Here is a 21,049-nt window from a genome sequence, read left to right on the forward strand (position 1 = left end):
CTACTTTTAGAAAAATAAAAAGGCATTAGTAGAAAGCATTTAGCTTGTTCTCAAAATACATGATAAGAGCTCCCCATCGTGGCTAATTATACCATGCTTGAACCTCTGCTGAGTTCCTCTTTTTACAGAAAAAAGAGAAATTATGTATTTATTTTGTGGAGAAGAGATTGCAGCTACCATCTTCAGTGACCACAACTGTCGTCAAATTCTTTGACGAAGACAGAAGAAGATTTGGTCTAACTCATTTTAAACTGACATTGCTGTTTTTGTTAGAAGATAAATTATGTATTGTTCTGAGCTAACAAAAGAAGAAAATACATTCCTTATTGTGGTAGAGGAATCTTAAATTATGATGTAAATATAATTACCTTTCTTATTTTTTGCTAATGCCATCTTCTGAGGAAATTCTGCAAGATAAATAAAAGTATTTAGCAAACGCAGACATGTTAAGTCTCACTTGTGATACCAGTGTGTTTAGCAGTGACAGTGAGCAATGAGAAGCAAGAAACCAGAATTTCTTCCTTTTCTTTTTCCTCTTTATTTGGGAAGTAGCACAAAAGCTCATTGTAGAGAACTGAAGCATCAATTCCCTTGTATAGGAAGATCTGCTGTATTGGAAACTTGTCAGCATAGCAAGTACTGAAATCCAATTATGCCAATTTAGAATTGAACAGGGAAATTACCCTTCTTGCTACTGCATTCAGGGTCCTACATCATGCCATCTCTCTCCTCAAAAGAGGAATAATTAGCAGACTAAGAACCTGACTGCTGTAGTTACTGATACTGCTCATACTGTGGAGCTGGCTGATGGAGACAGCAGGACTTCCCTCATCCTACCCAATTCCCTCTGCTCTGCCATCTAGGGCCTGAGTGAAGATTTTCTCCTCCAGTTAATGATATTAATTAACTGCAACCGGCCAATTACCCCCAGGTATCCCCAGGGTGCTGTAGATGAAAACTTGGTCTGCATGGTTCTCTCCCTGCACAATCTGCAGTGAAGTTGTTATTGTCATTTTTAATGCAGGAGCCTGGGTTTTATTGTATCAGCTCGAGAAACTGAGTATCTTAATTCAACCCCAAATTCCTTTTTAGAGATGGAAAACAAACCTTCTGCTCCTCGTAGAAGACTGTCTAATCATAAAACTGCAAAGAAGTCCAAGGGCAGAGCAGACCGTACAAGATCTGAGAAAGGCCAACAATATTTTGACAGCTGAGAGAAAGGTGGCCAGCAGCTTCTGGACTCTGCCTTAGTCACCTTATTTGCATTGCTTCATAATTCTTGTTTTGTACTTTACTGCCCTTTTGGATCATAATTCTACCCTAGTTTTCTCTGCAAACGTGCTGATGTTATATTTTCAAAGCAGATCTATTGGGTAGAAATTCTGTCATGACACATTTTTCCTTCCACCTCTGGGACAATGCAGCTGTTACCCTTTAAAAAATATTAAAGGCATGGCACGCACTTCAGAGTGATGTAGCATTTCTTTGAACAGGTTTCCAGCTTTTCCTATTAGTAGGAGGCTTGGCCCTCAGCATTTAAACCCATGACCTAAACACGGACACGCACGTCAGGCCGTTCCACTAATCTCACTCAGCTGTCCCCTTCGGGGCAAAATCAGCAATCATACTTTGGCATGTGATCTCCACTCTTCTGGCAGAGAAAAGGAAAATTTCATTGTGAGTTTATACAGGCCTAGAATATCTTAATCCTGGTACCATGTCAACAGGGTTTTTGCTTCTGGTTTCAGTCAAAAATCCAAATCTTCATCTGAGTTGGTTTCTTTTTTGTAAACAGAGTGTATTTCTTAGCAGATCCACTCTAAATAATAGACATTAGAATTGCTATCATGACCAGAACCATTTATCAGAGCAGATATTTTCACAGTAGCAAGCTTATGTAGCCTAAAATTTATATTCATGGCCTTGAAAATTAAGGTCTTTGTGCGAGTGATGACATTTGAGATTATACTCATATCCAGTAAACGATGACACCCATAGGCAAATTCCCCTTAGAAAGTACCTTTTCATTCCCTGAAGTTGTGAGCACTGGGCACAAGAAACAAAAAATACAGCTCATTTCTAGGAAGCCTGATTCAGAAGTACTCATCTTGAATCTGAGCACTGTCTTGGAGAGCCTTAGAGTGGCCAGAACACAGCTGGGCTCTTTCAACTCTGTTGTACTGACATCAATCAGTTCTGCCTGGTGGCTTATTGATTCCAAACTGTTAACAAGTTATCCTGATCTGGTAAGTCCTTCATGTTGGCTCATTTATTCTTGCAGTTGTGCTCAATATTGAAAATCAAAAACTTTGACTGATCGCATTATTTATTGTGAATTTTTGCATATATTAGATAGCTGCCCTTGAGCTTATTTTTATCAATACGGTTCTCATTTCTACAGTCACTAAATAGTGATCTCCTACAGTAATAAATGCTGGAAATGTAAGTAAGATGAATGCAACTATATACTACAATACTGCACAGACTGAGTTAGAGTTAATAAAAATTCACAGAATTATACAGAGTTTTGCTGTTTTATGTTAGCAAAAGGGATTAATGTAAGGGTTTACTTTGCTTTATGCCTGATGGTCTGCAGCACACTGCATGTAACACTAAATAATTTTATCTGCTCTTATCCACTCAGAGAATACAGAGATCATGAGCCTTTGTTTCTCCTCTTCCTCCAAGCAGATCCAGCTCTAGGAGAGTCTTGGATCACTGTTACTCATAGACAGAAAAGTGTATGGGCTGAGTACCAAGATGTAGACACTAAGCCAGTTCTCATTTTAAATAACTTTCAGTTTTATACTATAGAGTTATGCAAAAATATGCCAGTAAAGGATTTGGTCTAGAAGATCTTTTCCAGATCCAACATGTGTGTCAGAATCAAAGTAACACTGGGTCCCTTCCAACTCAACTAAAAAAAACCTTAATTACAAGGATGAATTCCAATAGCAAAACCAGCATTCACAAAGCCCTTGGTGCACATTGTGCTGTGTATCATATGTTAGATCTCATTTTCTTTTTTCCAATGATTAACTGAGGAGGATTCAATAAACCAAAGTTGAAAAATAGCCATAACTGGCATTTTTAATGAGAATTATCTACTACTGTAGTAGTAATTATGCTAAAACAGAGAAGACAGCCAAAATTTTGGACAACTTCTATCAGCTGCTTAAGGACAAAACTGGGTTAGATATTCCAAAAGCTATAAAGAACCTGTTTGCTACCCACCAGTTTTACCCAGTCTCAGAATCAATTTCACTTAAGAACTCATCCAAAACAAGGTTCTAGCTAGAAAATAAGATTCTTTGCCCTGGTGTCTCTATTCCAGAGGTACACTACAAAACCTACCTGTCTTTCCACACCACGTAAAATAATTCAGATGACTACAACCTACTTGGGAACATAATTAGAGGAATCGTATTTCTGTCATAATAGGAACCGAGGAGGGCTTCTACTCCCCAAATTCAAGTGGTTTGTGAATGAGAAATAACAGCTGGAAACGAAGGCTTGGTAGGAGGGTGAGAGCATGGGTACTGGCCTTTTGGCACACACTTCTCCTGGCATTCCTCCAGCGTCAGGAAGTTGTTCTCATTGCCATGGCATCCACCATACTCAAACACCTCGCACTTGCGGCTCTTGATGCTGAAGAAATATCGGATGTGGATGGCTTTGCACGGGCCTTCGTCTGCTTTCATGGCACAGAAGGAGTGCACCAGCTTCAGTGGAGGCAAACCAGCACCTGGAGCCCAGAGAAGAAGCAGAATAGCTGAGTTAGTTTGCTGCACACTGCATGGTGTAACTCCCAGATGAGGTTGCTTGTTGTGTTCTGCTAGAGAGGCACTGCACAACATCTGCCTGCAGAGCTCCCAGCACACTGAACAGATGTCAAAAGAAAAACATCATCTGCGTTGGAACACAGACTCCACTCGATCAATTCAAACGTGTGGCTTCAATTTCCCACCAAAACAGCTCACAGTATAAACTTCAACTCCTCATCACAAACCTCTAAACAGTCATGGAGCGTGCCTGAGTCACAGGAGCTGGGGTGCAACGCTGAATAACAAAAACACACAAAGACACAAAGACCACCAGGGCAGAAATGTTTCCTTGGGCTCTCTTCCATGCACTGCTCCCAGAGAACTTGGCTCGGAAAGGAGCTGCCAGGGAGCAGTGTGGGATGGCCGGAGGCCTGCAGAGGGCATCCCTCTCCTGTCAGATGGCACTTCTCTGGGACACAAACCCTGCTGGCACCACTGACAGGCACCGGACTCCTTTTCCTTTCATCCCACGGTTCTTGCATTACAGCTTTCAACAGCAAACAACTAGAAAGCCAGGGCAAAACACTTTAAAATTGTGTCATTTCTGTCTCTCAATATATATTAAGTCAGGGAATGTTCTATATAAATTTTCATAGGCATTGTGAAGAACACTACCAAAGTTTCACCCTGTCAATGTCTATAAGGAAATTCTGACCAACAATCCAGTTCCTGATACCGTTCCCTTACAAACATATGGTTTACTACATTTTTTTTTGCTTTTTTCTGTTTTGCTTTTCCAAGACAGTATTTTATCCTAGAGGGTTTTGAAAGCTTTGCAGAGCTTTGTGGGCTTGCCATAGGAGCCAGAACAGACCTAAGGTTCTTCATTCATTCTCCTACAGCTAATTAGAACATTGATGTCTCCAAACATACATGCAAACATATCTGTCTGTGCTCTTTGCAGTGCACCAGGAAGGAGAATAAAACAAGGAAGAGGAGAAGAGTTTACATGATATCATAATCATTACAGATTCCTACTATTACTAGTTTAACTTTCCGGTGTTAATTAAAAGAATCCACAAAAATCAGGCTTATGACATGGTGAAAAGGGAACTTGTGTACTTACGACCCACCTGCTCTGTGGATATCTAATTTTAGCATCTAAAATTGACCTTATTATACAATTCTTGAATTAAATTCTAAGAGCTGTGATAAATCCTTAGAAGTACTGAGGTCCATGGAAGTTTACTTATTTTATTCCATTTGATTATAACTATCAAACTTACAGAAAAGAAACAAATTTCAGCACTAAAATCTTTTAAAGAATAGCATTTAAGTCCTTGAAAAACTAACAACCTCTATTACATGATTACTACCAGCAGAACAATCATAACACACAATCAAATTTTCCAAAAGTAGACCATTTGGTGTTAAAATACATATAAAAAGGACTAATTAAAAATTATATTTAAATGTTCCCCAAAATAGTTTGTGACTTATGCCATATTGCTGAAAACACGTTTTCGGATTTTGAAGCTGGGTATAATAGATTTGAAAATATTACTGAAGACCGTACAATAGGAAATACTGATGAAAAAATAATTATAAGAGATGTTAGATTTGATAAACAAGATTCCAGAATTCATTAGCTGGGTCTTCCAGAGCCCACAAAGATTTGGTACTTAGAAGTCATGATAAATGCCAAGTTGGACTTCAAATGTTCTAAAGTTCTCCAAAAGGCTTGGGAATCCTTTGGAAGGGACTTAAAAAGGCTCAACTTAAAAAGTTGAGAGGATACTGCATTGCAAAATGAAATTTTGGATTTCCCCTGCTCAGTACCAGGGAAAAAATGCCTTCAAAACACCAAAGTTTTCAGTAAGTTATGAACTCACTTCTGAAATGTTAAATCAAACACTCAGAGCTCCAGAGAAACCAATCCAACTCAGATGTGGTGAGGGTGAGGGCTGGCAGCTGGTTTATGAACACGTCATTTTCTTGGCGCCCAGAAATGAGATCCCCTCTGTGACCCCTGCCAGTGACCCAGTTCAGTCTACAAGAGGTTGTGAAAACTGACCAGGTTTCCTAACCACCGAAATTTCAGACACACAGTTATGTCAGCTCGTTTTCTTGCTGCATTGCACCACCCCAGTGTGGTGGGCTGTCCAAACAAAAACAGCATGCAGGCATTGTTGCAAAACTACACCAAGAGGATGAACAAAAGGCTTAGCAGAGTTCATCCTGGGAACTTCCTGCTCTCCACTCCTAGCCCACTTCCCACCAGACCCACGGAGCAAAATCATTGTTTTGGTTACCTCCTAAGGCCTTTCCCCTGCAGTCACAGGGATGCTGCTAACCACTGTCAGATGTCCTGACATCTGCTGAGAACATAATGACTAACTGTGTCACACTTCTTGGCAATCACTCAGGTTCCTAGGAATGCTAGAAAGCTGCCATAGTTTGAGTAAAATCTGTACCCTGTCAAAGCCCCAGGGGCCAAACCCTCCAAGTCCAAACAGTAACCAAGTGACTCTGAAGAAAGAGCTCTCCAAGGGATTGGTCGGAACTGAATCATCCTTCTGTCTGGAAACAGTGAAAGAATTCTTCCCCATTATTTTACACCTGGGAGCACTTAACTCACACAGATGATATAAAATTAGCTTTGCTTCTCAGATTAGAGCAGCAGATGAGAAGGCAAGCAGGAGTATTTGCCCACAGACACACATCTGCCTGTACTTGTTTCATTTGTGGAATATACCTTGACAAAATTAATTCTTAGTGTAAGGACTCATCCTCTGCTCTTGAACACTGGGACAAAGTATTATTACATTTTAGGTGTGAAAGGCATAGGATATGACATTTACTGAAGATGTCTGTCAGGAAAGTCAGTGAAAATTCCTCAGCAGAAACAGAGGAAGATAACACTTGAATGAATGTTAATGGAGTTTCTCATCCAAGTGAAGTTCCAAGCAATCTGAAGCAGTCAGCCCTAGGATTTCACTACTCTTTGTGTAAGACAGCCCTTTTTTTGGTAACATGCTGCCTAAATATTCTTCATTATATACTAAATAATTTTTACTTCATGCATAGACAAAATAATTTAAACCCATATATATATACACGTGGTAAATCAGTTTCAACTTTCCAATTCACCATCTGTGTCCTGCAATTCAAGGCTGCTGCAGGAGAGAAGGTTGTTTCCTATACTCTCCAGCTTGATTTTGGGCTCTCCAAGTTCAGTGGCTTCCCTGGCTGCTTGAAGCCTTGGTGGTGCAGCAGCTGCCCTGCACTCACAGCATCAGCTCAGTAGCCCAAATCTCTACCTATTCTCTTTTAATTGGAAGATTTTATCTCCTCTTAATTATCTCCATGCTAAATAAACTCCTTTCTTCTCATCTGTTTGTTGGCCTTGCTTTCTAATCCTCTCATAACTCTTATTTGGATGATTCCTATTGGTCTGGATTCCTGGTAAAATGTGCTGCTGAGAGTTGAATATAATCCCCTACCTGACACATTACTAGTGGCAAATAGAGTGGAATAATTGTCCTTTGGTTTCTTCCTTAATCCAACACAAAATCACTTGCCTTTTGACATTGATTTTAATACTAATCACTTTAACATTGAATTAATTTTGTAATGCTCTGTAACTTCCATTGACTTAACAGCAAATACTACCTTGTTACACAGGTGCTTCAACATTAATATTCCATCTTGTATTTATGATTGCATTAATTCTCCTTAAGTATAGCGCATTGCATGTGTCATTTTAAAAAAATAATTTAGCCTCCCATGTTAGATCTAGTTCTGCTGGATATTTATTACTCATCCAATTTAGACACCTGGTCCAAATATATAAAGAATTCCGGTATAATTGTAGGACTGTACTAGCCTAGACCAAGACATTTTGTTATAAATACATTAAATAATGATTACAGCTCATGTTCACTGTCACACAGAAGTTATTATTTGCCATACTAAAACTGGAAAAACACCCAGCAAAATCTCTTCTCCCTTGTTTTAAGCTTTTTAATGTAATGGCTTCCTTACATGAGCTGCGTGAGCCCTAAACACCCATTGCTCTGTTTAACAGCCACTGCACTCCCCAGTCTGTGTTAAGACCCAAAGTAAAGCCCAAGAAATGGCTGACAATGAGAATGAACTCCTTGCAGGTATTTTTTGCCACTCCTTTCTTCCTCCAGTCCTTCATCCTTCCTGCTTTTTGCAGCTGTCAAACAAGATGGGGCCAGGGCTGTTCCTGTATACAGCACAGCCATTCCCATCTTTTTTGTCACTCTCACAGCAACTTTTGCCACTCAAGGGGACACCACTCCTGATTTCAGTGCAGCCATTTCACTGAGAGAGCTCCAAAAGGCTGCAGGCAGCCCTGATGCTCACCTGAGCACAGGTGATCCAGGCAAGGCTCTGTTATCACTTCACTAGAAAGCAGGGCAGTGCTACAAAAGCAGGAGTGGGGAATGATGCCTCTAATCCTCTTACATTAGTACCAGTGAAAACAAAACCTTTCCTCTGAATATAGGCATAACAAAAGACTCTAATTTGGTTTTCAGACTCTTGTGGATAACCTGCATGGCTGCTTGATAAAAAGACTTCCCTGTAATTAGGAAAATGAACTGATTTCTATACTGCACCTGAAGCACAATAAATATGAAAGGTCATCGTTATGGAGGAGCTGCTTTTCAGAACAGAGAGATATGAATTGGGAGAAAAAGGATCACAAGTATTTCTGAATTTTTATGTAAAAATACTTTGTTTTAGTTTGCTTAGGTTATGTCTTCTTAACTTTATAAGAATTTCCATGGTTTTCCTTAATTATAAAGATATGCTGTCATCTTTCCAGCCTTCCTTGGCAATGTCTCCCTTTGATAAGTGGTATCAATACTAAGCACCTTGTCACCGATGAATAGCTGTTTCTTTTCTCTCCATCTTTGTCAGTTTGACAGCTTCCCACCCACACACTGTTCAGTGCTCTTCCTACCCTGTGTTTCCTACATTTTTTTATAGGCAGGCACATTTATTCTTGGCAAGCTTTCACATATGAATAAAAAGCACATTCAATTTGTGAGTCATTTTCTTCAGGCTTTGGAACATCAGCTGCAGTGCTGCCTACCACATAAGGGATTGATGAACAATATGCATAACCTGGTTATTTTTATACCTTTCATTTTTGTTATTACACTTATCTATTGATGGAAAAAATGACAGATTTTGCTGGAAGAGAACAAATTAAAAATATTTTTATGACATTGGGCTTGACCCTGCAATCTTGATTATTACTGTGATTAAAATAGACAAAAGCCCACTTCTTAAATTCACAAAGCACTTATACTCAATGTGATCCAAAAGTATGACATTAAAAACAATGGATGCACAGAATTAATTTTATCCTTTAATACCTGAAATTTATGGAATGCTGGGGTAAAATGTCATTGCTTTATAATCATCTAACATCAAAAACAAATGTTATCAATGATATTGCAGCCCACAAAATTTCGACATGTAAAGTCTGAGTCCAGAAGTTAAATCTTGAGAAACCACAAATAAAATTTTAATTAACAACAATCTAAATATTTAGTGAAAACAGTACAGCAAAAGCTTTTTTATTATAAACACTACAACTGAGTCCTCAGTAGTCACAAAAACAGGATCCTAGTTTAATATCTAAACCTCACATCTGATGGATTTTTATTTCAGAATTAAAGCCAGAAGTTCAGAATTGTTTCTCTTGCTAAATCAGTTAGTGGTCACATAATCCTAAGTAACCAGTTGCAAAATAACCATTGAAAAAATAATCCCCAGTAAAATGACTATTTAATTTCCTTGAGATTATTTACTTATTTTCTTTTATAAACAAAGAAAATAGAGGAAAAAAATTAAGCCATCAGATTTCTTGTTATGGTGACAAAATGTGCAAGCTGGTTTGGCCTTCACGACCTGCAAGATTGGCTAAGAATTTATACAGCACTAAGAGTTGTGGGGCAAAGATAAATGTGGCTTTGCCCTCAAACAAAAAGGGCATTTTTGTACTTCAGAGTTTAAGGGAAACAAGTTTGTTCTGCGTGAACCAGTCTTTACTACACAGCCATTCTAGTCATACACTTCACCTGGAACAGCAAATACATTAAATTGTAGTGACTAATTGTGACACGGTCCTATCTTAGTATAGCCATGACTGTGCACAACTACTATTTCTGGCTCAAAGAACACTGCTGCAAAAGTCTGATAGAGAGAAATAATCTGGATGGAAATAGGACAAAAAATAGCAAAAAAGGTTCCCCTTAGCTTCACTTTCATTTGCGCTTCAAAATCAGACTTATCAAACAAAAGCATCCACTCCAGAATCCTCTGCAGCTTAGGGAAGTGATCACAGTTTCAAGTCACTTCCTCAAAGGAAAAAGGAATATTTTAGTGTGGCCTCAGCAGAGTATGTTTCCCTCATCTTTCTCAGAATTGTTTGGGAACAAATTGAAATACCCTTCACAATGATATCCAGTCTAGAATTCTGAGAGATCTTAATTTCAGTGAAGTAAACAATGATCTTACCATGGTGAAAAATCAAGAACCTCCCCATTTCTAACAGTCACACTGCTTTTCTAGCAAAAATTTTCGACTGGTGAGTTTTTAATCATAGAATTGTAGAATATCCAGAGCTGGAAGGGATTAACAAGGATCAAGTCCAACTCCTTTATTTATTCAGTGATATCAAATCCTTTGGGCAATACAAAGACCTTCGGTTAAGGCCCCAAAAAACTACCAGGACAGTAATTGTAGCATCTTTAAATCCAACTTTGCAAGTTAACTGTGACTCAAGAGATCTGTGCATGGAACAGAGCAACATCAATCTACAATGGTATTAATCATATTTTTGCTTTTTCTATGTGAGGAAATAAAGCCTGAGTAACCAGCTCTATGTTTCCTTGCCTGAACGTTGAACTTTTCCATGCTGCTAAAGCAGAGTTTTAAAGGAATCATCTTGACATCTAACCCAGTGTTTGATTAAGATTAGATGTTCCAAAAAGCTTGGTAAACAGAAGCCCCAGCAGAAGGCAATTTTGCTAAAGCTTAATAGATAATTATAAGCATCCCTCCTAGTTATACACCATTTTTAACTTGGTACCAATTTCAAACGTTTCCCACAAAAGTTCTCAAGTACAGAATTACATCTGTAGTGCACTTTAACATAGTGGGCATTGTTGTTTGAGTGTTTGGGTTTTGTTGGTTGAGTTTTAGGTGTTTTCTAGGATCTCTTACCCACAACATGCTCTTCTTTGCTGCCATCCAGCTCAGCAGTTGCATGCCCGGCGATACAGAAGAGCAGCAAGATCAAGGGTGAAGGTGAGGAACGTCCCTTCTTTCTTCCCTTCATTTCTCCTGCGTAACATAAAAGTGAGAATTGACAAATTCAGTCAGATTCCTTGAGCATTCTGCAAAAGTTAGTAGCAGGGCAGTGCACAGCCCTGTGGGCAGACAGACAAACTGGGAGCTTTGGAGATAATGTGAGCTCTTTTAGTATAAACCTCTTGCAAGCACAATGAAACACAAGACAAGGATTGCAAGTCTCCTGTCCCAGCGCCAGTCCAGGTTAGAGGCACTGCTACTGCTTTCAATCTAAGCCCCAACTGAAATCACCTCCTGGAACACATCATGACAGAAAATGTAACACTTGGTACTTTTAATGTCCTGATGCCAATTGCACAATTAGCATTGCTCGCCAAGTCAAATCGTTCCAAGTTTTACTCCATCTGCAGAACCTAGATTCATTACCACAACATCTTCAAGCAAATGTTTAATCATTTCATAATTAGCAAGCTCCCAAATTACTAAATACCATTTCAGAGGAATCAGTGAAATTTTTGCAGTACAGGCTTCAGCGCCTTCAGCAGGATTTTCTATCTTGTGCATCTCTTTAATACTGAGAACTTCACCTCTGAACTTAAGTTCAGAGCTATTATTTTTCACTTTGAAGCAGTGCAATCATTGACAGAAGAAAAATGCTTTTATTCCGTGGCAGCTGGCATGTTCAGGTTGCTAAACATGAGGTTATGCACGCACACATGAAATTAACTCCAGAAAACTTTTGCTTTAACTTTTTTAGAAACACATATTTTCCAACTAACTAAAAGTTCCTTAAGGATCTCTGGATTTTAATCAGAAAATAGACCAAATATCTTCTTTGTTACCAACAGATTAATTCCCTATTCATGATAGGGAATAGAAGGGAGTTCCCTACCCTCTTCTCTTAAAGTACAGTACTAAATTTCTTTTTGCTATGTTAATTAAGTAAAAAAAAGTTAAAATCAAAGGACTAGGAAGTTTCTAACCTTCAGACACTCTTTGGTCTTGAGTGCTTTTGTTAACATGCCTGTGAAGACAGCATGGTCTTCACCAAATCAAAGCCACAATTCTCATTTCTCTCTAGAAAACTTTGCAATTTTTTCCTCTGCATACTCAGTGTTTTCCCAGCTTGCAGCATATCATAAAAAGGAAATTAATTCTTAAAAACAACTCTTGGTGAAATCATGAGCAGCACTATTTAGGTAATTTTTAAATTTGACAATGCCCTTTAGAAGGCTTCAGTATATAATGTAGGGAAAACTACTGAGAGTTCTTCCTTTTTTATAATGGAACAAAAGTTTTGGTTTTAAAGGAATTTCTTTTTTAGCCAGAAAATATGACCATGGTAAATTCCACATCATAATGCATTCCTGCCAAAACAAACAAAAACTTGCATGTCTTTGATTCCTTCTAGACCCAATTATTAAGCCTAATTTCTACAGGAACAATTAAAAGGCTTTATCCACACATAGTTTGGCAAAACATTTTGCAAACTAATACAGATCTCATTTTGTGCTTTTAATCATGATTTCAAAATCTTTCCTCAAATACTATTCTTTAACTCTGCAAACAGATTTGGAAATTATTGCTTTCTAGCAGAGATAGAACAACTTCTCTTGGATTAGAAACCAATGCACAAGTTTTGAAATATCCCTAAATGGAAAAAATGAGCAAGAGCTAGAGTATTTTTCAAAGAAATAGAAATAGCATCCTTTATCATAATTCTAACTGGAACTCCAGTTTTACAATCCCTTATATACAGTTTTGTAATACAAAATAGACAACCACTCTGTACATGGTAACCTGAAGTTGTCCCAGACTGTCTTTGTGATTTGAGAGATGTCTGATTTGTGATGTTAGTTTGATATCAGCTGAAATTAAAATAAATCCACAACTAATAAAGATGATATGGAGAGAAACATTAAGTAAAAAAACTCAAAGAACTGCGCAGACAATTATCATTACAATATAAAAATTCTGATGATCATTTGACATTGTCTAGGCTCACTTAGAGCAAAAATACCACCAAATATTCAGATTGGATACTTAGATATAAAGCAATAACTTTCAAACTGCCTGGTTCCAGTGAAGTCACTGGAATAAAAAATTACAAAATACATTTATAGTTTTTGAATTACATGGGAAAGAGAAATTTCTAGCAAATTGTTTTCCTTAGAAGTAATCATTGGCCCACTTGTGGCTCTTCATAAAGGAAGTTGCTGATTAATAGATTAATGGATTAATCCCATGTTTGTCCCTGAGCCCTCATTTTCCATGTTTGAGTTTTTCCAAACATACCATCAAAACTCTCACTATTTCAGCAAAACTCTATTTCAATTTGGGTTTTTATCACTTAAGCTGAAGCTTTGGTTCCTTCTTCCAGGAATCCGCAGAGTATAGATTTAGATTGCAAAATGTAGCAATCGGTTTTTAGCGATTTATCCCATATTCTCAAAAGCTTTTCCCCAAGCAGAAGAGAGGCTATCAGGCAGAAGTGGAAATCCTTAATAAGTTCCTATTTTCTTTTCCATTTGGAAATAGAATTGTGTGTATCGTGAGCTACCATACAGCGCTGTCACTGTGTGTTTATGAGGACAAATTACTGCATTTGTACAGAGAACAAAACCCTTCCCAGGATACAGCATTTCTATTCTTCCACTCAACTCCTACATTTCCCTTAAAAGGAAGGGTCAAAGTGTGTCAAAAGCTGGGCATCCCCGTGCTTGGGCCAGTTCCCAACAGGAACAATGCAGGCTGTGCAGCAGCCTATCTGCCTTGCTGCCAGGCCTCCTGAGCAAACACAACCTCCTTCATCTTCCTGCTGCCCTTCCCAGGAGCTCACACAGTCCCAGAACATTGGGTCAGCTTTGGGTGGAGGTGGGATGAGCGGGGCGAAGGTTTTGGTCATAAAATGCTTAAATCCTTCCGTAGTCTAATTATTTCTTATTATTCCTGAAGGAAGGATGAAATCCCAGATCAAAGTGTACTTGGCACTGGATTTTCAATTAAAACCCAAACCCTCTAGAAAAAGTCCAGGTTTTCTGACTGGATGTTCAGCTGCCCAGTAACAGAACTTTAAAGCTGTAAGCCTCTTATGATACTAGTGTAATTTTTTTTTTTTTAAAGCACTCTGATTTTTTTTTGTTGCTGTATTTGTATGGAGTGAAAAATTCAAAATACTTAAACTATGATATTTGGCTCAGTAAAATGTCAAATGCACACAATGGTGAAAAACTGTGTGTCATGAGAAAAATAGGAAATGTTTCCATTTTAAAGAGGTCATGTTTAACTCTCTGATTATTTCAGCCACATTCTGAAAACTTCTGAGAGTAAATAAAGCCTTTTCCTCCAGAAGGATTCCAGCTTAGGACAGCCAGGTATCAGTCCAGCATTAATATTCTACATCATCATGTCATTAGTGTATATTTCATACAGACAATTCCTAAGGAACTGGCATTCTACTGCTCCCAAACTCCTTCCCCTTTTAATGAGACATTTTATAACAGACAACAAGAATTTTACTTGACAAAGGAGATCAAAGGTCTGTGGATAATAATTGGCACTGATTTATTTACTGATTTAATTAAATGCTTTCATTTAGTGCCATTAGCTTCCCTCAGGCTGAAACACAGGTAGCCAAGGCAGACCACAATCAAGGAAGCTCCCAATAACAGATCCTCACTACCTGGCCTTATAGCCAAGACTTTTCCTCCTGACACCCAAAACAAAAATAGAAGGAAGATCTCAAGATGTTTATTACCAAAACCAGAAAAGTATAAAACCCAGCATCTTGTCCATTGCAGCCTTTGGAGACAGGACTTTTTTTTTTTTTTTTTAACCAAGCACTCTCTTCAACACCAATTTCTGTAGTTCCCTGAATGTTTAGTCACAAGCTTTTTTTTTTTTTTTTCCAGAGTGGCATTTATCTCTAACAGACTAACTGGAAAAAGAAAAATAAAACTAGCATTTCCCATAGTAGCCAAAAAAAAACATCCTTAGAAAAAGGCCTAAAGTGACATTGCAATGATGGTAAAAGTGACTCATTCACACTGACAGCCCAGGAAACAGAAACACACACAAAAAGGCAGAGGATGTAATTAAGTAGAGGAATTAATAGCAGAAGGTAGGATGTGCATGGCCAGAGGTCCATTTCAGCACAGCCTAAAATGAAGGATTAAAAGGCCTAACTAGACAGGATTATAGCACTTGTGATATAAAAGCAGACCTTTTCAGTTCACTGCAGTTCAGAGGCATTGTCTTTGCCCTGTGATATCTTGCACGGCCTCCTAGGACTCATGTGACACAGGTTTCATTAGTCTCATCTGCAGCATTGTCTCCCAGCTGGCAGAGTCAGTGTTCCCTTTAATATTATTTTATTACATGTGCTGGTCTGGAGCTGTTTTCTCATTCCCTCAGCTGTAAATATGAAGAGTGGGGTGAGCAGGAATTCCACCACCTCTGTTCTGGTGGTGGTACCTGAGTCAGTGATGAGCTGTCAATTTAACTGACTGCCACCAGAGCCTTGAGCTGGCACAGCAGCTTTATAAATTCAGGCAGTGCACTGTGAATCATGAGCATGCAAACATTACTGACTGAAAGCAAACCTATTTAAATCCCACTCCCATCTCAAATTATTTCCTTTTTTCTGTGCCCTGCTGTGGCAGCTTTCAGCCTGTGTCAGTCCTGGGACAAGGAACTCCATCTGCTTCCTCCAAGGACTTCAAATTCCTTCTTATCAGGAAAGAGAATTTTGGTTGGTTACCTACCTTTCACCATTTAGCTTAAATGCTTTGCTGCTGCACTATTCCAGTCTCTGAAATTACCTAGTGAGACCTGGAAAGTGAAGTGCAAACTGGGAAGTATGAAGAAAATTTGGAAAAAACTAATGTTTTTATTAGCTTTTATGCTAAAAAGATGTATAACCTGATGTCACTAATTCAGATTTAAATTCTCACCTTCTTTCTGCTTTTATGAAGGTCATAAATGCTGCTTTTCAAGAACAGGTGATAAAATAATTGAAAGTAAAAACCTTGTCATATTTTAAAATGGAAATATAAAAAAATAAGTTAATTAATAAACCCAGCACAAGAAGTCCCTTCTTTCTTATATGCCTGTGGACGTCTTGCTTTTTCATTTTCCGTGTTAGCTTCTTTCACTCTTGCTTTAAAACTGTTTTCCATTTTCCCAGCTTAGATCCAGGGCCTATTTTTCCCTTCTGCTGGTCTGTTCACATCCAGCACTAAGTACCTCTACCATCCTGTCTCCACTCACCTTCTGGTGTGACACAGCTGCAGACCCTAAACTCCTCCTCCCCTGAGTTCTCCTCCTTGCCTGGCTCAGTCAGGTGCCCCATCCATGGTACCCATGGCCCAAGAGCAGGGATCTGCATATAATCAACTAGAGCTGCAGTGACAGTAAGCCACGGCTGCAGAAGGCTCCAAACAATTTTCCTAACTCCCTCACCAAGCACCTGATGCAAGAGTCAAAGCAAATTACAACTTCTGAAATTAAGACTGATTTATTAAAATAACTGCACTTTTCACAGGACCACTGGGTCTGTCTGCAGCAAATCACATAACTATCTCATTTTCATGTTGATATAGCTTTCAACAGGGAAAAGAAATCCTTTGCTCCTATCAAAATATTTTTACATGTGGAATAAAGTGAACAACTTGTTTACATAATTTCATAAATCTTAATAAACAAAAAAAACCCCACTACACTCAGGCCTGAACTGCTCAGACATAAACTACCCGTTGGTAGCAAAAATATTGGCCATCTTATTTTCAAACAGGGAATGCTTTCAGTATCCTAATAAAAACCACTCCAGAGCACAGGATCCACTAGCAAAACAAACAAGCAGCAATATTAGTTACACCTAAGTGCTATAAAGTTTTTTTCCTAGCAGTTTGGACTGGAAAAGTCCAGCCCATGTGTTCAAGCCTCAGCTGTCCTTATGGATAAACAGAAGTGAATTTAGACTTCAATTAACTTAGCACAACCTGCTTTTCTAGTGGGGAGAGAAATTTCAGCACTATATTATACATAGGTGATCCAGTGGTGTGTAATTTCCCGTTTGCACACGCTCAGGTGCTGAAAATAACACAGGCAGGCACAGGAGCAAACTGCTGCCCCAGTGATGCCTCTTAAGGCTGGTTTTGGTCATACCCATTCACTTTTTGTAACCTCACCATCACATCAATCACATTTTCACACATACAGAGGTTCAAAACACAAATTTCCCTGCTCTGTCGGGCAAGTTGAGCTCACCTGGTCTGGCTTCCCAGCTGGAGTCACCACAGCCACTTTTCCTGCAGTGGATTTGTGATGGTCACACAGGTTAGAAATGCTGAAACTGCCTTCAGTGGGAATCACCCAGGACTCAGACTGCCTCAGATTATCATCCTACAGCCATTTTAAACCAACATGAAATAACAATGCCATAGAAAAAAAGGATTGTATTCCCTTCATCTCCCACCTCTGGACACAAAGCAAATGCCAATATTTTCTTGAAGTTCATAAAAACAACACCAATTGAGCACTTCCTTTACATAAAATCTGTATTTCTAACTTACTTGCTGCAACTACTCTTTTCAATGTAGCTACATTAAAATTAGTTCTCTTGGAATGCTTTGTTTTCTGAAGGAAGGTTCAATTTTCTGAAAGAAAATTGAACTTTCTTGTGATACAACTCATACCCTACAGCAAGCCTAGTTTTAATTTCTTACTAAACTGTAACTCTAATTACCTGATTCAGAGCTTTATTCAGTTATTCATCAGGGAAGGTGGCAGCAATACTAGGGATGGGAAATAAATATCTGTATTAACAGCACAGGAAGTAATTAAGAAACTGAACAAAGAGTTGTGAGAGAAAATGAAAAGGATTAAAATAAATCTATTTGGCTGTGAAGTAACTACGAGGGGAAAGGAATTATACAATTCTCCATATGGTTTTGCTTCATTCTGTCCCCAGGGGTACTATGTCCCCATTGTTAAGTTAAACTGGTTTCATAAGAGAAAAAGAGAAGCGAGTAATTTGTCCCTGTTCTTAAAAACAGTTTTCTCTGATTTCAGTGTGAAGAACAACTGCAGATAGGTAAGAGCCCATCAGCCTCTCCTGATTCTCTAGAGGGAAAATGTCTGTTCAGAATGCAGCCCAAACAAACAACACCAGTAACTACTGGAATTTAACAGATTTTAAACACTTTGCTCAACAGTTGAGATATGACAGTCATGTAAAACTCAATGCTACTAAGTTCTACTAATATTCCTTTTTTTAATTTTAAATTTATTTTCTTTTTCCTATGCAAATGCTTTGAGTCCTTCTGGCAGACATTCTCAGAATGAACTGAATGACAGCAAAATCATGAAAGTAAAAAACCCTTAAAGCAGATACCGCCTTATTTTACAATGCAAGCTAAAATTACTGCCCGAATCACCTTTTTAAAGTAAATGTAGATATTAAAGCAACTTTCCAGAATGTGAAAGATTGTGTAACAGTATGTTTTTTCCCCAGAGGAGATTGGGTTTTTTTCACAAACAATCCTAATCCCACTGATATATCAGTGGGAAAAGTCTATGTTCTGTGCCCTAAAAGTGATCCAAGATGCACAGAATCAGAATAGCATAAAGAATATCAGTGTCCCCATGCAGGTGAACATCTGGGTACCAGTGTCTACTTCTGTTTATGCACTTGGAAGAGTTATTTGAGAAACAAACAGTCCTTGCAGGCAGAACTGGAGCTGAGGAATTCTCCTTCTCTAACTGTGGATCTGGACAAGTTCTGAGTCTGCTAGGATGCTCCTTCTTTTACACCCTTGCTTTGTTTCTAAGATCACTTTTCCTTCTATTTATTGACATTTCCTCTTCCTAGAAAACTGCCTCCTTTTTAAATGCTGCCCCTCACTTCCCTTTAGATCTAAAATACACACCAAAGAGTCAAAGTTTTACCACGGGGCTTTCAAAGTTACTCTCCAATGAGATTAGGGATAGACAAACTCAATGTCATTAAATTTCTATCTGTCCTTAGTCAGAAACATAAAACTCTAATTCAGCATTTAGAATATTACTAAATGAATAGCAATTAAGTTTTCATGAGCAATATTAGTGGGCACTGCATTAAAAAGTTAATGCTCCTTAAATGTCACATAGCTACACCAGAGAGCTGAAATGCTTTAAAACCCAAAAATTACAAACTTGGTAATGTACAATGGGAGGACAAACACACAGATTACTGAAAGGCAATTTAAAGGGCACTCTGTGACTCTCTGGCATAAAAGTAATAAAATTTTCAAATAAATGGATTCATCGAGCAATTGGCCCCATGGCTGCTTTTTAATGAACCATTTCACTTGGGGAAATCTGACAGGGGAAAAGGCCAGAGCAGGATGTGCTTTAATCACCTTTACCTCCTCAGCACTGTTCTGTGTGCACTACCTCCAAAGTAAACTTGATCATAATTCTGAAATTCAGCTTAAAGAATAATTCAGGGGAATCTGCGGTGGATACAGATACTTGCTGCCCTCACAGACAGTAATAAATGTCTCCTAGTGAAATTAAATCATGGGCAGAAGGTTCCAAAGGGCAAAGGCTGACAGCTTTGCCCAAGTAGGTGCCTGGCAATTCCTCCAGCACGCCCTTGCTGTCCCTATCTGCACTGACAGCTGCATTTCCTGTGTCTGCCCATAAGACACTCAGGAAGGAAGGTTCATATCTTTACATGTTTCCCATGACACTTTCATGGCTAATTCCTGGAGCACTGAGTCAGACTGACCATACACACACTCCTCCCCCAAAACAAATTGCTGTTTTTCTCCCTGCCTCTCATTTCCCATTGTTATGGGCTTTTTCTTCATTAAAATTGCGTTTTTTTTAACATATTAGCCAATTCTAGCAATATTTCAAAACACAGGCTAGAATCACTTCTTTGTTTTACAAAGTTACTAAAAATGAAGTTTACATCAATTGTTCTGAGTAAAATATTACAGAAGTCACCAAAAACATTCTGGTTTTTTGGAGTGCAGAATGTGTTTGTTATACTGAAACAACTGGACGCCTCATTCACTAGTTTCTGGTACATTTCAAATATACAGTGAGTGAAATTGGCTTCTGTCTTAACAGCTTTATTTGATTGTCCTAAAATCTTCCTGTACTTCTCAAAACATGAATTGCTTCAGAAGTTAGTTGCCTCAGGCTGATTTGAAGCAGCCTGGCAGACTACTCTGGATCGAGCCTCTCTTGCATCCACTGTAAAAAAGCAAGAGCTTTTCTTCAAACTCCAGCTATTGATCAGAATTAACTTATTCAGCTTTAAGACAGCTTCCTTTCCAAGAACTGATTTAGAGCTTAAAGTACCTGAGACTGAGATTATGGCAATCAAATGGCAGTTGTATTAATCGTGCAATCGTTCATTGTTCTGCTGTTTAAAATCTGGAGAGGAAAAGAAGTCTCTCCCTTTTTGCAGCACTCTGCTGGACTTTGAATCTAAACTTCTGACTACTGCATGTAACGAAAAGCCACCAGCCGAGACTGCTTTCGGCAGCTAAAGGGAAAAGAATTACTGCGTTAAAACCGAAAGTCTGTTGCAAAGTACTCACCCAACTCCTAGCAACAGCTCTTGAAGAAAGAGGGAATTCCTGAATCAGAGCTGAATGCGATCCTCCCCTAGCGATCCGCGTGGGAGGGGTGTGGCGTGGAGCTGCACAGGGAGGGCTGCGAGCTGACTGATATCTGCCTGCTGCTGCCGGGGATGGATTGCTCGGTGTGGAACCGCAGCTCCGACACGGGCTGGCCCCGGCAGCAGGCAGCGATCCCCGGGCAGGAGCGGCGGGAATGCTCCCTCTGCCCGGGGCTGGGAGAGCTGCTGCCAAACACCACGGGCTGCAGCGAGACGCGCCTTGACTGAGTGAGGGGCTGTGGGATGGTTCAGTCGCTGA

The 21,049-nt window shown here is 39.0% G+C and overlaps 1 protein-coding gene across 2 annotated transcripts in view; it reads right to left on the reverse strand.

Annotated features, from left to right (window-relative positions):
* Positions 1-20,780, reverse strand: part of TFPI (tissue factor pathway inhibitor) — a 32,149-nt gene extending 11,369 nt beyond the window's left edge. For both annotated transcript variants that reach the window (XM_058028130.1, XM_058028129.1), the window contains exons 1-4: positions 20,711-20,780; positions 11,031-11,150; positions 3,545-3,745; positions 369-407 (exon numbers count right to left, since the gene is read on the reverse strand). In XM_058028130.1, coding sequence (XP_057884113.1) covers positions 369-407; positions 3,545-3,745; positions 11,031-11,145 — 355 coding nt within the window. In that variant the 5' untranslated portion in view covers positions 11,146-11,150; positions 20,711-20,780. The remainder of the gene's footprint in view (positions 1-368; positions 408-3,544; positions 3,746-11,030; positions 11,151-20,710) is intronic.
* Between the last annotated feature and the right edge of the window lie 269 nt (positions 20,781-21,049).

This window comes from Melospiza georgiana, chromosome 7, assembly GCF_028018845.1.
Source record: "Melospiza georgiana isolate bMelGeo1 chromosome 7, bMelGeo1.pri, whole genome shotgun sequence".
In the NCBI taxonomy this organism is placed as follows: Eukaryota; Metazoa; Chordata; class Aves; order Passeriformes; family Passerellidae; genus Melospiza; species Melospiza georgiana.